The sequence below is a fragment of the Rhinolophus hipposideros genome (assembly GCF_964194185.1).
Source record: "Rhinolophus hipposideros genome assembly, chromosome: 5".
Classification (NCBI taxonomy): Eukaryota; Metazoa; Chordata; class Mammalia; order Chiroptera; family Rhinolophidae; genus Rhinolophus; species Rhinolophus hipposideros.
Genome location: NC_138051.1, coordinates 5,658,160 through 5,674,030, shown reverse-complemented (window position 1 = coordinate 5,674,030; position 15,871 = coordinate 5,658,160). Strand labels below are relative to the sequence as shown.

Sequence of the window (15,871 nt, the reverse complement as noted above, 5' to 3'; positions counted from 1 at the left end):
ATGGCGGTTTTTGCAATTATTTTTAAACTTTTAAACTGCAGTACTTTCGCACCAACCAAATAGGTATGTAGAATATATCAGTAAGCTAATAATAGTTCTTGCCTTAACATTTATTTAGTCTAATGTTAATACCAGCTTTCTTTTGTTTTTTTCCTCATATATCTCTTTTATTCCTTAACCTTTTTAAAATTTTGACATAATTGCAGAAAATGTTGCAACAATAGTGTAAAGAACTCTCAGTATGTTTCACTCAGATTTCTTAAATGATAACATTTAGTGCATTTGCTTTATCCGCTCTCGCTTGTTCTCTTTCCCTCTCTTTATATCTACTAATCTCTCTATTTTTTTCTAAACCATTTATGAGTAAGTTGCAGAAATGATGCCCCTTTATCTCCACATACTTCACTGTGTTTTCCTAAAAACAAAGAATTTTCCTACATATCCACATTATAGTGATCAAAATCAGGAAATTAACATTGATACAATACTATTACCTAATCTGTAGGTTCCATTCACATTGTCCCAGTTGCCTCAATAGTGTCCTTATAGCAAAATGAAATCCAAGATCATGCATTGCGTTCAGTTGTTGTTATCTCCCTGGTCTTCTTTAATCTGCAAATGTACCTTAGTCTTTCTTTGTATTTCATGACATTGAAAAATTTGAAGACTTAGTTTATTATTCTGTAGAATGTCCCTCAGTTTGGGCTTGTCTAATGATGTTTCCTCATGATTAGATTCAGGTTATGTACTTTGGACAGGAATATCAAGAGAAATAATGCTGAGATATTTGAATTGTATTAAGTCCTTTAACTCTCAACCTTTTTCTTGTAAAGAATTCATAACTCCTTTTCAAATTGGAGTAACATTAGTTAAAACAATACATGCGTTTCAGCAGTGCAACATTATAATTCAGTATCCGTATACTCTATAGTGTGCTCACCATCAAAAATCTAGTTTCCATTGGTCACTACGTGTTTGACACCTTTACCCATTTTAGCCTCCCCTCCCCTTCCCCTCTGGTAACAACTAAGTTGTCTGTATCTATGAGTTTGTTTTTTGTTTGTTTGTTTGTTACTTTTTTCTTTTATACACGTATTCCGCATATGAGTGAAATCATATGGTTTTTGTACTTTTCTGTTTGACTTACTTCACCTAGCGTAATACCCCCAAGTTCCATCCATGTTGTCCCAAATGGCAATATTTCATCTTTTTTATGGCTGAGTAGCAATTAGGCAAGAAAAATAAATAAAAGGCATCCAAATTGGAAAGGAAGGAGGAAAACTGTCATTATTTGCGGATGACATGATTTTATGTATAAAAAAACCCTAAAGACTCCACCAAAAACCTGTTAGAAATAATAAACAAATACAGTAAAGTTTTAGGATACAAATTCAATGTACAAAAATCTGTTGAGTTTCTATGTATTAAAAAGGAGCTATCAAAGAGAAATGAAGAAAACAATCCCATTTAGAATTGCAAACAAAGAGTAAAATGCCTAGGAATAAGCTTAACAAAGGGGATGAAATACCTATGTACCGAAAACTGCAAGACATTGTTGTAAGAAGTTGAAGCAGACACGACTCCTTTTTCACCGCAGAATCTGAGAATCTGTCTTCTAACCAGAGAGTATTCTGTTGTACTGATTGTGTTTACTGATATATTTAAATTCATAACTAAAGTGTTTCTCATGCTTTTTATTTGTCCTGCTTTTCCTCTGCTTTCTTTTCTTGGGCCTTATTTCAGGTTGAGGGCATTTTTGCTATTCTTTCTTATTCACTTTAATGGTTACTCTTAACATTTTAAAATACACACTTGATTTAAATCACACACTTGAGGTAATGCACATCCCTACCCTATTCTCAGATAAGGACCTTAGAATCATTTAGTAGTAACCCTCTCCCATTTTACATGTTTTTATTGCCTAGTATTTTCTTTAGAACTTTTTACTCCACAAATGAGATATTTTAATTGCTGTTGTTTTCAGTCAATGCTTATTTAGATTCACCCACATGTTGGTTTAGGCTTACCACTCCTCCCAAAATATATAATTTAGAAAATTTTCCTTTAAGGTGATTCTGAGGGTAGTAAACGCTCTCAGTTTTTGTCTAATAATGTGTTTATTTTATTCATGATGGTTTGACTTGGTTGACAGTTATTTTTCCCCTCGATGTTTGAAGCTCGTATTCCATTTTCTTTGGCCTTCTATTATTGTCATTAAATTGTCTACTATCATTTTTTTGTAGGCGGTCTTCTTTTCCTCTGGTTGCTTTTAGGATTATAGACTTGCTTTTTGAATTCCTTCTGACACACTGTGATGTGTATTGACGTGGAACTACTATCTTTCACCAATTTGAGACACATTTTTCCATATTTCAACAACTCTGCATATGTCTTACAATCTATGGCATCTTAAAAAATCTATTGGACAGGCTCCAGTCATTTCATTGCCTAAATGTATGTGAATGTGGTTATACCTGTTTATACTATTGTCATTTCAATTGTTGGTACAACATGTTTTGAATTTAATCATTCTTTAAAATGTATTTAAAAAGATTGCATCATGATTTGGCATTGAAATGAAACGTTACTCAGTTCAAAAAGGTATGGAAATAGAACAGCAAAGACATAAGTTTAATATTAGTGAACCTTTTTTTTTTGTGGAGAAACAATTGCAATCCCACATTTCCTGCTAATTAGCAATCAAATGTTTTAAAGGGAAGATAACCATATTTGGTGAGGCTGTGTTATATTTTGTTACTGAGATAGGCTTAGAGAGGTTGCTTCTCACATGCCAGGCAATGCAACTAAAGACAGGAGAAACTGATGGAACTCCTTTGAACAGATGAGAGAAATTTCACAGCAACAAAAGGCTATGTGAATAATTCATGCTGGTGCCTTAGTCCATTCAGACTGTTATAACAAAATCCCATAGATTGGGTGGCTTATAAACAACAGATATTTATTTTTCACAGTCTGGAGTCTAGGAAGTCCAAGATCAAGGTGCTAGTATGGTTTCATTTTGGTGAGAGCCCTCTTCTGGTCCGTAGCGGGTGCTTTCTCACCATGCCTTCACATGGTGGAAGACGCTCGAAATCTCTGCGGTGTTTCTGTAATAAGGCACTTATCCTGTTCATGAGTGCTCCACCCTCCAGACTTAAGCAAGGGCCTTTTTGACATCCCAGGCTCCGAATACCATCATCTCTGGGGGTTAGGATTTTAACACATGACTGTGGGGAGGCACAAACATTCAGACAATAACACTGGTGTTTCTTTATCCATATCAAAACATAAAGAATGGGGTCAGCAGCTGGAAAGAAAATCCTGTGGCCAGTAACGGAGCCCCCTTTAGTATGTACTGCATCCCCACTGTTTCTGATGGCACGGAAGACAGTTCTGTGTGAAAAGCGCAGACATTGTTACCTACTGAGTCAGAAGTTGGATTCTAAATATGAAGTCTTTTCTTCCTACTCTATTGAGATATAATTTAGATACAGTAAAACTCACAAATCTTAACTGTACAGTTTATTTATATACACATATATGGGGGTGCCAAAAATAATTATACAAATGGACACTTTTGTCAGCGTTGCTCAAGCTGTAGTTCACCGTATTCAGAAGTGTCTGGATGCTGACGGTAACCACTTTGAGCACCTCTTGTAATTGCAGAATAAAATGTGTATACATTTTTTGGCAATATATATATATATATTTATATAGAGAGTGTATATATAACAAATGAATATATATTCATTTGTCTACCACACAGATCAAGATAGGAAAAATTTCTGTCACTCCAGAAAGTTCTCTTGTGCCTCTTTCCAGTCAATGCCTTTCTCTACTCCGGAGGTTTCCTGACTTCTGTCCCCACGGATTAATTTTGCCTATTTTTGAACTTTTTGTAAAGTGTGTGTGTATGTTTGTGTGTGTGTGTGTGCGCACGTGTATGTGTATGCACACAAAATTCAATTCAATGGGTAAAACAAGATCTTTTATATGTATTATATATTTGTATTTAATATATATAATATGTATTCTTTTGTGTACTAAACATAATTTTTTGATATTAATCCACTTTGCTGTGTGTATCAATAGTTTTTAACAAAATTGCTGAATTGTAGTCATTGTCTAAATACAATACAGTTTGCTTTTTCATTCTTATGTTCACAGCCATCTTGGTTATTTCTAAGTTTTGGCTTTTGCAAATAAAGCCGCTATGAATATTCTTGTAGTATTTTATGTATTTATTTTGCTGGACGTATCCCCTCATTTCTCTTAGCTAAATACATACAAGTGTCATTACTGAGCCGTAAGGTTGGTGGATGTCTAAATTTATTAGAAAATGCCAAACAGTTTTCCAAAAGTGATTATACCACGTTTCACCCCCACTAGCAATAAAGGAGAGTGCCCATTGCTCCATATCCTTGCCAGTGTGTGACAGACAGTCTTTATAGTTTTAGTGATTTTAATTTGTGGTTTTAATTTGCAGTTCCTTGATGACTAATGATTCTGAACATTTTTCGAGTACCTGTTGGCAATTCTGACATACCCTTTTGTGAAGTATCAGTTCAAGTCTTTTGCCCATTAAAACAATTGGGTTGTTTATCTTTTTGTTATTGAGTTGTAATAGATCTTCATGCTAGATTTAGGTTCTTTGCTTGGTATATGTATTGAGTGTATTTTCTGCATGGCTTGCCATTTTGCTTTCTTAATAATGTTTTTGATATGTGAAAGCTTTAAATTTTAGTGACGTGCAGTTTATCAAATTGTTTACTTTTCTCATTAGTGCTTTTTATCCTGTCTAAGAAGTCTTTGCCTGTCTCAGTGTCATGAATATGTTCTCCTCTGTTTTCCTCCAGATGTTTTATAGTTTTACCTTTCATTTTAGGTCTGCAATCTGTGTTTAATTAAATTTTCTGTATGATGTGAGGTAGGGATATTTATTTGCTCCATCACCTTTTCTTGAAAAGATCCTGTTTCCCCGACTGAATTGAATTGGTGTGTTGGTTGAAATTGAGTTATAATCAAATGAATCTTTTTTTGGACCTTGTATTCTGTTCCATCTATTTGTCTACCATTATGCCATTGGTAGACATTATGCCAAATGTCTACCATTTGTCTACACTGTCTAACTAGTCAAGTCTTATAGTAAGTGGAGACATTTTGGGAGTTCATTTATTTAATTAATTTATTTTACTTAACTTTTAGGTATGCATAAGAATGATATTAGGTAAAATATATATGTTAAATAAATCTAAAAGAGCTCTTTCAGTAATAATGAAATAAAAATTCTAAGTGATAGATTATTTTATTATTGGTTAATCATAAGTTGATTTTCACTTAAGTGTTACATAAAATAATTGTAAGGTGGTATCTTAGATTTGATTAAATATGGTAATTTTATTAGCATACTGGATATTTCTATTTCCTGAATCTGCAGATTCTTATCTTTCATTAATTATGGGAACATCCTGAGTCTTTATTTTCAAATGTTACCTACTCCTATTTCCTCTCTTTTTGCTTCTTACATACCTGCAAGGCACAGTGTGCACCTTCATGTTTTATCCTTTGTTTCTTAAAAGTTTTGTTGTTCTTATCTCTCTCTGCTACATTTCTGCATTTTTTACTTCTTTAGTGATGTCTTCCAGTTCAGTAGCTTCTCAGTTTTGTCTAATCTGATTTTCCGTGTATCCATGGTGTTTTTAGTAATGGCCATTATTTTTTGTAGAAGTTTGTTTTCATAAATGCTCAGATCTCTTTATTTTTATAGTATTGTATTTTTTCATGTTTTGATTATTTTTATTTCTTTAATACTTTTAAACATGACTATTCCGTAGTCTTTATCGAGTTATTATAGTTTTTTAATTTTTTTAACAGCTTCCTGAAATTTCTGCTGACTCTTGCTCATGCTAATTTTTTTCACGTTAGTAGTTTGGGATAGTCAGAATGTTGTAAAGCCTGAACCAAGTTTGTGTCTTTTCAGAGAGTTTTGCCAGGAGTGATAAAGGCATGGATGCTAGGGACCATTTTTTATGAGGAGTTTTGTTAGCTCATGCTTGTGATGTAAATTTGAACTACAAATTCAAATGAGGAAAGGCCTGTGAAGTTGGAGCTTTTTGTTTTTCTTTATAGCTATTAAATCTAGCTCTCCTTGTAATAGAGCCTAGAAATCTCTTTAGTCAGAGTATCAGTGTCTGCTTACCAACTAATTAGATTCTAGTTCCCTTTTATCTTTTTTTTTTTTGAGGGGGATTACAAGAGAGTGCAGAAGAAAATCAGATTGGAAAAGCAACTTGAGGCTAGACTGACTGATATTTATTGCCATGTAATGGGTAGTTAACAAATATAAAAAGCAGATATACATATTAATTCCTTTGGGTTACAGAGCCAGATAGATAATGGACTTTTTTAAATTGACATTTAAATATATGATTAGAGTCATTGATATGATAGCTGACACATATTATTCTTTGTGTAATATGTGTCTGTATCACAAAGTGATGGCTGTAGCAAGTAGTCGTTTTGGAATTAACTTAATAAACCTTTTTATAAAAAGATTACTTTTTTCCATTGTTTTTTTCCAAACTTATTCAATGCTTTGTTTATAAATATGTTTCCAGTTCTCAAAATGAAAATACTTACCCCTATATATTTTTACTCTGACTTTTTTATACGACAGAATAGGTCATGAAATGAGAATAGTTGTGATTTTATTATAGTTATCTTTGTCCTACTTGATACATGCCAAAGCCTCTATCTCTTTGCCTTTCTTCTTCCTTATTCCTCTGCAGGAGGCTGCTCTAAAAATAACTCCAGTAATAGATGTTATACACATGGTTAGATTGCTGAATCATCTAGTTCTTTTGTGAAGTTTAGAAATAGGAAAAACAATGAGCAGAGTAGGACAAGCATATTTCTCAAATGGCAAGTTATTATTCTTTTGAAAAATCAAAAATTATAATCCTCCCAATAGTCTGGTATTAAGTAATTTTATTTAGATCTCTTTTTTTTAAATTAAAGTTTATTGGGGTGACAATTGTTAGTAAAGTTACATAGATTTCAGATGTATAATCATGTATTACATCATTTACAAATCCCATTGTGTGTTCACTAGATTTCTTTTTAAAAGGATTATATTTAAAATATATAAAATGGTTTTGAATTTCACTTCAAATGATGTTTTGAATGTGATTCTCAGAATTGTGTGAAATATAATAAATTTGAGACTATGAGCAGATTAATAAACAGATGAGCTATAAGTATTCCCCTGTATGTTATATTTTATTTCATCATCTTCTCATCTTAGGTATGTTAACGTTATTGCTTCTTTGCAATAGTTTTTATGCCTGTGATATTGTTATCTCCAGAGAAAAATTTGGGGAGGGTTTAATGCTTGACAATGAAATAAATGTGCTGAGTTTTTCTCAAAGCTGTAAGAATTTAGCTTACTTACATTATTCTTAATCCCTCCATTTCTCCTTTCCCCATCATTCCAAATTAATTAAATTTTTTGAGTAAGTATTTTGTAGCATGCTGGCTTCCCCCAAAATATAACCTGTTGATAAAGAAAAGCTGAGATAATTGCATACTGGAAGGAAGAGCGCACTACCTTGACATAGTGTTGGATACTTGAGGGCAAAGGCAGGATATTTATTTTTGAGATTTCTTGGGCTTCTGGTCAAAGGTGGATCAGACTTGATTCAGGTTGATGAATTTATAATCTAATAGAGTAGGATTGTCTAGCACAATAAGATGAGCTTTTCAAAGTGCATGTTGGATCATGATATTAAGCTCTTGTTTTTCCTAGCATTAATAACTGTCTTGTTTCCCCCATTAATTGAGGGTTCTACCATTAACTAATGTCCAAACTCCCCAACAGAACTCTAAAATTCCTCGGTGTATGGGCAAAGATGTCAGGTATTCTGTTTCATTTGCTCCCTTTGAAGATACCTGGTCTAGAGCCCTTTGTCCTCTGTCTCTGATGTTGATTGGTTGCTCTTAAGCCTGCTATAGATGTCATTTTTGGATTTTCTTTGCCTCCCTCCAATGGTGAATCAACTTCCTGGATCTTATGTTTCTCCATCTTTTGTTTACTGTCTCGTATTAGAGGAGCCATCTTCTAGTAGCTTCCTATAAGTCGCTTTTTTTTCCTGTAAATGACTCATGCTTAGATAATTGATATGACAAATACGTTTTCTTTTTGTCTATTCTAATGCTAGTAATTCTTACAAAGTATATCTCAGAATTGCTGGAAAAATTAAAAGTTATAATTTTCTTAAAAAATGAAATTTGGAATAATAAAAATAATTGTGGATAATTATTGTATTTTTCAAATTTCTGGAAAGAGTATCTATTAAAGTGGTTATAAGGATATATGTAGTTGGATTCTGATTTTAGTTTTCAATTTGTTGTGAATATTTTTCATAGCTCTATCAAGTAATGACAATTATTGGTTTTTAAAATTTGATAAAGACGTCTGGTAAAAATTTTTTTCATAAGTGACAAAAGATACAAAACATTATCATTTAATAAAATAAACTTAAAACCTTTCTCACAAATTATCACGAGGTAATTTGAATTTATATTTTAATAGCAAAAAATTATGTCTTGAAAAGTGTCTGTAGTCTCTGAAATGGTAGGCTGGAACTCAGACAAATACATATATATATTTAAAGATTTTTTATTGGGGAAGGGGAACAGGACTTTATTGGGGAACAGTTTGTACTTCCAGGACTTTTTTCCAAGTCAAGTTGTTGTGCTTTCAGTCTTAACTGTGGAGGGTGCCATTCAGCTTCAAGATGTTGTCCTTTCAGTCTTAGTTGTGGAGGGTGCAGCTCAGCTCCAGGTCCAGTTGCCATTTCTAGTTGCAGGGGCGCAGCCCACCATCCCTTGGGGGAGTCAAACTGGCAACCTTGTGGTTGAGAGGACGTGCTCCAACGATCTGAGCCATTCCGGAGCTCAGCGGCAGCTCAGCTCAAGGTGCCAGTGTTCAATTTTAGTTGCAGGGGGCGCTAAAATGCAACTAAATGCATCCCTTGTGGGAGTCGAGGAATCGAATTGGCAACCTTGTGGTTGAGAGCCCGTGCTCCAACCAACTGAGCCATCTGGGAGGCAGCTCAGCTCAAGTTGCTGTGTTCAATCTTAGTTGCAGGGGACGGAGCCCACCATCCCATGAGAGGCCACTGGCCCATGTGGGAATAGAACCAGCAGCCTTCAGAGTTAGGAGCATGGAGCTCTAACCGCCTGAACCACGGGGCTGGCCGACAAATATATTTTTTTAAGGTGCCTTGATTCAAAGGAGATCCAGGCTACTGCTTCTCAGTTTCTCCCAATTAGATGTCAGCAAACAATGCTTGTGCTCAGAAATATCTCAGGTACATTTAAGGAAGAATTTGGGAGAAGAGATTCCCCAAGAGCACAGAGAGGGCTTTCAATTTGGCTGTGACTCCATACTTTTAGAGACCAGATAGGAAGCAAGCTATCATTTCCTTTCGAAAATAGGGCCCTGGAGTAAAATGAACCCTACCACTAGTCTGTAATGCCTCCTTTACCCCACTACCCTCTCACTTCTGGGAATATCAGAGAGAGGTAGCTGGCTGGTGGAGATGATTGAAGAATTTTGCCAACATGTAGCCCTGTCACCTGCTGGGAGACTTTGGCTGCCTTCCTGTTTTATGCAAACTTATTCCTTGACCGTGACTGAAAAACTCTAAAAATCACTAACTCACAGCTGTGGAGTGGACTTTCTACGGGTGGGCTTGAGAATGGTAATGCTGAAGGAATGGTATACATCACCAGTGATTCTGTCCCTGCAGTTGTATTCCTTTTACACTGTTTAGGGTCTAAGGGGTTGAGAGAAGGTTGGAGAATGGCACACAAGGGAAGCCACATGAGAGAATGCCTTAAGCCAGATTCATTTTTCCTATGCTCTCAAAAACGAGTGAGAGGTGGTTCTGCCACAATTCCATCACTTTTGTATTTTCTTTGGATAACAAGATTTTAAAAATAAATAAATGAACCTTTTTGGGGAAAGCGGGGCTTGTCTATAATGTTAATGCACTTGCCTAAATTCTTACTGGGATCTTGGAAATGGTAGTTTTCAAAGGGAGGAAGAAAGGAAGGAAGAAAGATGATGTCCTAATGGAAACAGTAAAATAGGTTTTGATTTGGTTTTAAATGTTGGTCACAATAATATATAAAATGTATGTATTTATATTAGCATTATTCAAACTCATAAACTCGGAATTACTGTAAATGATATTGCCCTTAAAAATGACAAACGTTTTATATGAGACTTGCTAGTCTGTAGTATTTTGAAGAGAGGTGGAAATTTGTCCTGCCTCAGCCTCTAACACTGTATATATTACTGGGTCGCCATCCCACCCCACTCCCACCCTGCCCCTGCAACCACCTCAACTGTTGACTGTTTCTCATGTGAATAATGAAGTTGTAGACTGGGTAATTACTAAACTTCCTCTTAAGACTCTGTTACTCCAGTATATGTCATAACTTTCAGAAGGTTTGTGTCTTTCCACTTAATGAAATTAGGTAGCTTTGTATTACTTTATGATTTAAAAAAATCGTTTGGGCCAAACATTTCAATATTTGATGAGTAGAACTATATTTAAACAGCAGAGGTTTGCTTTGGGGTGCTGTATTTAAGCAGAACAGGGTAGATTTCCAGTTATACTGTGTTTCCCCGAAAATAAGACCTAGCCAGACAATCAGCTCTAATGCGTCTTTTGGAACAAAAATTAATATAAGACCCAGTCTTATTTTACTATAAGACTGAGCATAATATAATATAATATAACATAATATAATATAATATAATATAATATAATATAATATAATATAATATAATATAAATGTAATACTGGGTTGTATATTAATTTTCGGGGAACCTCTGATTCTTGCTTGGATTGGAAATTGCTCTGATGGTGCCCTTTAGTGACATTCACTATGATCTGCTTTCGTTTTGTGGGGATATTGTCTGTGTATTGGTTCATTTGTACTTGAGCAGTATATTTCCAAGGGTTTAAGAGGAGTGAGGTAAATAGCTTTGACATTTTCAGATCCTTGTCATTGACTTGCAAACAGCAACCAAGGCTCAAACTACAACAGGAGGACACACACACACACACACACACACACACACTCACACACTCACACACACACACAATCCACACACACACACACAACCCCCCCACACGCACACTCACTCACGGGCACGACAAATTCTCAGTACTGTTTGGAAAGCTAATTGCATAAATTTAAAATTTAAAGTATTTGAATGGCTTCCTTTTAAAAGTGATTTTTAACAAATGTTTGATCATACTATATTTGTGCTACAGTTGAAATGCTGAAGTAGCATTTTGGCTTCTTTCCCAAAAGCATGCTTAAAGAGGCTAGCAGCAGCATCTCTCCCTGTTCTCTTCCGTGCTTTTTACCTTGTGAGTGGTGCAGCTTGTTCTGCGGATGTACTGAAACCCTCCCATTTAATCTGCAGTGGAGAAGAATGGAGCTCAGTGTCCAGTAGAAATCAATGGTCTAGCAAGGTTGCAGTAAATAGAAATGACTATATATTTCAACAGCTGAGCAAGAAGACGTTTGTAACATTTCTTTTTCTTTCAGCTGATAAATTTTTGCTTTCTGTTTCCTTCTAGAGAGATGTGGATAATTTGCCCTGCCTCCAACGTCTGTTTCTCAGCTTCAACAATATATCTAAGTAAGTGGAAACTCCCAACTTGTCATTTATTAATAACTTGATTGTGTGGGTCCTAGTGCTTTAAATTAAGATGATAAGTACCTTGGAGAGTTTACTGGCATGTGAGATTTGAAACTGGAAAATGAGAGGGCTAGCTATGGCAAGTTCTTTGTGGAAAAACAAAGCTCTGGTGTATATCATTGCCTCTAATGATGAAATTAGTATAACATGTGCTTTTTATTTGATTATACTTCAGAGTTGCTCTCTTGTAAAAGGTGGAAATTTCAACAACATATATTTTGCTGTCCTTCATTTGACACTTACTGCACTCGTCAGTTGAATTTCTTTCATAAATTAGCATCTAAATCTGTATAGCTGCTAAGCAGTTTTGATATAGCAAATAGATTTGTTAGAGCAAATTGCTAATTAGGCCATAACTTCTAACTTGGTATCCTTACTTAGAACTAATGCTGCTAAGAGACTGTATATTCAAATACATAAATGTGTAAGTTTTGTTTTCCAAATTTTTGAAACACATGATCCTTTATATTGTGACAAAGTGTCAATAACAGTACTGAAATGTGGAGCTGAGACCAGCAGACTTTTCAACGTGTAAGGACCTCTCTCCGCTCCTTCCTAATTCTCTCCTCCTCCTTCCCCCAGCCAGTCAGTCAGAATTAGGCTTGATAACCAACACTCTGTGCTTTAGTTTCACTTCAAGGATGTTCTTTGAATCTGCTTTTAGAAGAGGGTAAAAATTAAGTCTAAAAGAGTTTAGAGCACATCTCTTCCTGACCTCTGGGTCGGTGCTTCTGATTGTAAAAATCTAGTTTAGTTTTTGTGCATTTTCTGTTGCCATCCTTTTCCTCCTCCATCCGACCTAAGTGTTCACCCTGTACCCTGTACTATACTTCTAAAAGTTAGAGATTAAATCCAGATGGTGAACTTCACAAATACGTATTATTTCAAAGAAAATATTCTTAATCTTTCTCGTTTTTTCTCTTCTCTGGAAAAAATATTAAAATTTTCTGAAAGACTTTAATCTTCTTTTCCATTTATGTTGAATGCTCTTCCAGCTGCCTTTCTGTCTTGTTGGGGAGGTAGGCTTTATTTTCAATGGCACTGGAAGGGACACTCAGTTTTCTTTAGGGAATATCTACCTAAAGACCAACTGTTTTCAGAGGATAGTTTCTCATTCTCACAGTATGTCGTTTCTCATGTCTCACAATATTAGTGGTTTAAGGTGCTGCAAACCCGTGGATTCTCCCAACTGGAGGTGGAACTCACTACTTTTGCTGCTTGTCTTGTTTATGGGGAGTAATTTAAAGAGAGATATAAATTTGGGTGTAGGGATTACAATGGTCCCAGGTCCCCAGGACACCTGAGCTTCTGGACTCCTGGTGTAACCGCAGAACTAGCTCAAACTGGTCCTATCCTGTTTCTAACAAGACCCAGAACCAAAGTTTACAAGTGACACTTGCGAACCCTTCCTTAACTGCTCCCCACCCATGGAACCAAAGGACCAGACCCGAACACCAGAACCTTTTAGAAGCCAAGGGTCTGTTTTCCAGGGATATCTGGTACTGAAACCCTTAAACCTGCCCTGAACCCTAAATCAGGGAGACAGATCTGAGTCTTGTGTCCTGTCTCCTTGTCAGCCAACTCTCAAGTAAAGTCTTTTCTTTTGTCAAAAGCGGCTGCCCTAGGATTGGCTTCTGTGTGTTTGGGCGGCGAGCCCTTGCTGGGTAGCGCTAGCTCTGCAGGGAATCCATTTTAATTGCGTGTGTTTAGGGAATTTTCTTCCAATCTGTAAAGGATTTTCACTCATTCAGCAAAATAAAGATATCATTAATGGGATTAATATTGATAACTTCCTTTAGACAGCATGATTCTGCAAGAAATCGCCAGAGAAGTGAGTCAACAATTTCAGGGCCTTCCTTTTCTAATTGCATTCTGTGTTTCTACACGGGCTTAGCCCTTTACCTTCCTCTAGTGCTCTCAGCTGATATGCTTTTGAGGCGAAGTATGTTTCCTGCTCTTTGTCATCAGTGCACGCGGTCCAGGAGACAGTATAGAGAATATATTGGGTCTGAGGGGGAAAACTGGAGCGTGCAACCCTTGAAAACATTTCTGTAAACTTTAGTCAAGACACAAATATTTCGGAGAGCTGGGCCATTGGATGATCTGTAATGATAAGTACAGTACCTTTTCAGGGCCCGGGTTCCCTGCTGTAGTCCTGGCATAACAGAGTTGCCCGGTGTTACAGTTCCGTGGCTCAGGGGTCACAGGGCCCAAGAAGAATAGAAAGGGCAGTGTAAAGCTGAAAGTCAGTACCTTTTAGGACTCCTTCTGGAAAGCTCTCAGATAGAATTCAGCAGTGAAAATATTTAACTCTGTATCCATTTGGGGGAGACAAATGCACTGACTGTTACCTAGTAGGACCTCTAGGTTTTAACCAAGTTATTGGATTCCTAGAAATCCATTTACATGGACAGTTCGGTACCTAGTAGAAATTCAGAAATTTCCAAAATGTGATGGCACCCTATTGAATTCAGAGAACGACTACATGGGTTGAATGGGTACCTATATTTAGTGGTGAGCAGAACCCTTTGTGGTAGACAGAACCCTTTTTGTAAGTTTTCCTGCAGATAGAACCAGTGCACTTAAGTTCTACCAGTAGGCATGCGAGATATAGTTAGAGAATGAATGACAAATATCCATGTCTGTGTATCTGAATAGAACCAGTGCTTCTGGTTAAAATATCCCTCAGAGTGTGAGGAAGACAGAAGCACAAATGGGTGATTATAACTCAGTGAATGAATCTTGGCTGTGGTGATATGCAGGGATAGTAGCCAATGTAACTCAGCCTAGGTGTGAAGGGAGACTTCTCAGAGGGAGATGGTACCTGCACTGAGTTCTAAGTGCAGAGCAGGGCTTAGGGAATGAAGGGGACTGGGACACTAGTGGTAGAGGGTACAGCCTGGGCAAATTGATGGACAGGGCTCAGGGTGGACTCCCCGGGTCACCCTCTGGGCACCTGCAGTGAGATCCCCCCGCCCCCCAACCCCACATTAACCCTGGGCCTTCCTCCAGCCCACACAATGCCGGAGAGGTCCACCATAGTCCATTTTACGATGATCACCTTAAAAGGAATATCCTGTGGTTAATCAAGGGGCTTGGTTAAAACTAATTCATTCTTCAGACATGTTGCTTGCACTGGTCACCTCTTCTTCTAGAGTGCTGTCTTTCTGGTTAAGATTTGTTTTGTTTTTCTTGGCTCTCACGATCTCAATTTCCAAGTAGTTCTGGTTGTATGTATTTTCCTAATGGTTTAATCTTATTTTATGAATGAGATAAAGTTTCATTTGATTTCTAGAATTTCCTTTTTGCCCTTGGAGTTCATACCTGTATTTGTTCTCTAAACAAAAGAAACAAACAAAAATGTTCTTTCTTTCTTTGTTTCTTTATTTCTGTGGTTTTGGATGGTAGTTCATATTTATAAATGAATCTAGATGGAGTTGTTTCCTCAAAACAAGTTTTAAAAAAATCACTGTGAAGGCAAATTGTACAGGATCTCTGTCTGTGGAAGATGTAGGCGGGGTAGGAGGGGGTTGACTTCCCTTTGGGATGTGCACAAGAAACCTGCCTCCTGGGAACGGGGGCTCCTTTTTCATCCTGGCCACCAGACCTTACCTAGGGTGCTGACCTTCTCTCATCACTTTCAATCTAGGGACAGCTCAGGAGTTAGCCACCCTGAGAGTGAGAGGCTGGCAGATCATTACCAAAGCCTTCCTTCATTACTGGACAGCTGACCTAGATCGCTGCCAACATTTGCTGCCTCTGATCTAGCGGATATTCTGAGGCTCTGCTGGCAATACTTACTAACTTCCAATGTAATAATCCTGTTCATTTAAAGCTCTTCAGCAATTTGGGGTTTTACTGATTCCATCTGCTTTATATCTTCCAGAAATTCCTTAGTGTTCTGGTCTGCTGATGGAACTCATCCTGGTTTTTTAGTACTGCAGTGGATATTTCATGCTTTTATGTTGTCGTTTCAAAGAGATTTTGAGAGGGTGGAGAGAGGTTAGAGCATGTGTCAGGCAGCCATTCTCATAACTGTCCCTCTTTTGAGTGATTTCTCCAAGCAGGTTACATATAAAGATGTCC

General features: G+C 36.6%; 1 protein-coding gene across 4 annotated transcripts in view; it reads left to right on the top strand.

Moving 5' to 3' along the window:
* The window catches only part of LRRC49 (leucine rich repeat containing 49), a 136,163-nt gene that overhangs the window by 33,628 nt on the left and 86,664 nt on the right, over positions 1 to 15,871 (top strand). For 3 of the 4 annotated variants that reach the window (XM_081050343.1, XM_081050342.1, XM_081050344.1), the window contains one exon: positions 11,664 to 11,725. In XM_081050343.1, coding sequence (XP_080906469.1) covers positions 11,664 to 11,725 — 62 coding nt within the window. Of the gene's footprint in view, positions 1 to 11,432; positions 11,556 to 11,663; positions 11,726 to 15,871 lie in introns of those variants that run through there. The other variant, XM_081050345.1, reaches the window with a different exon arrangement.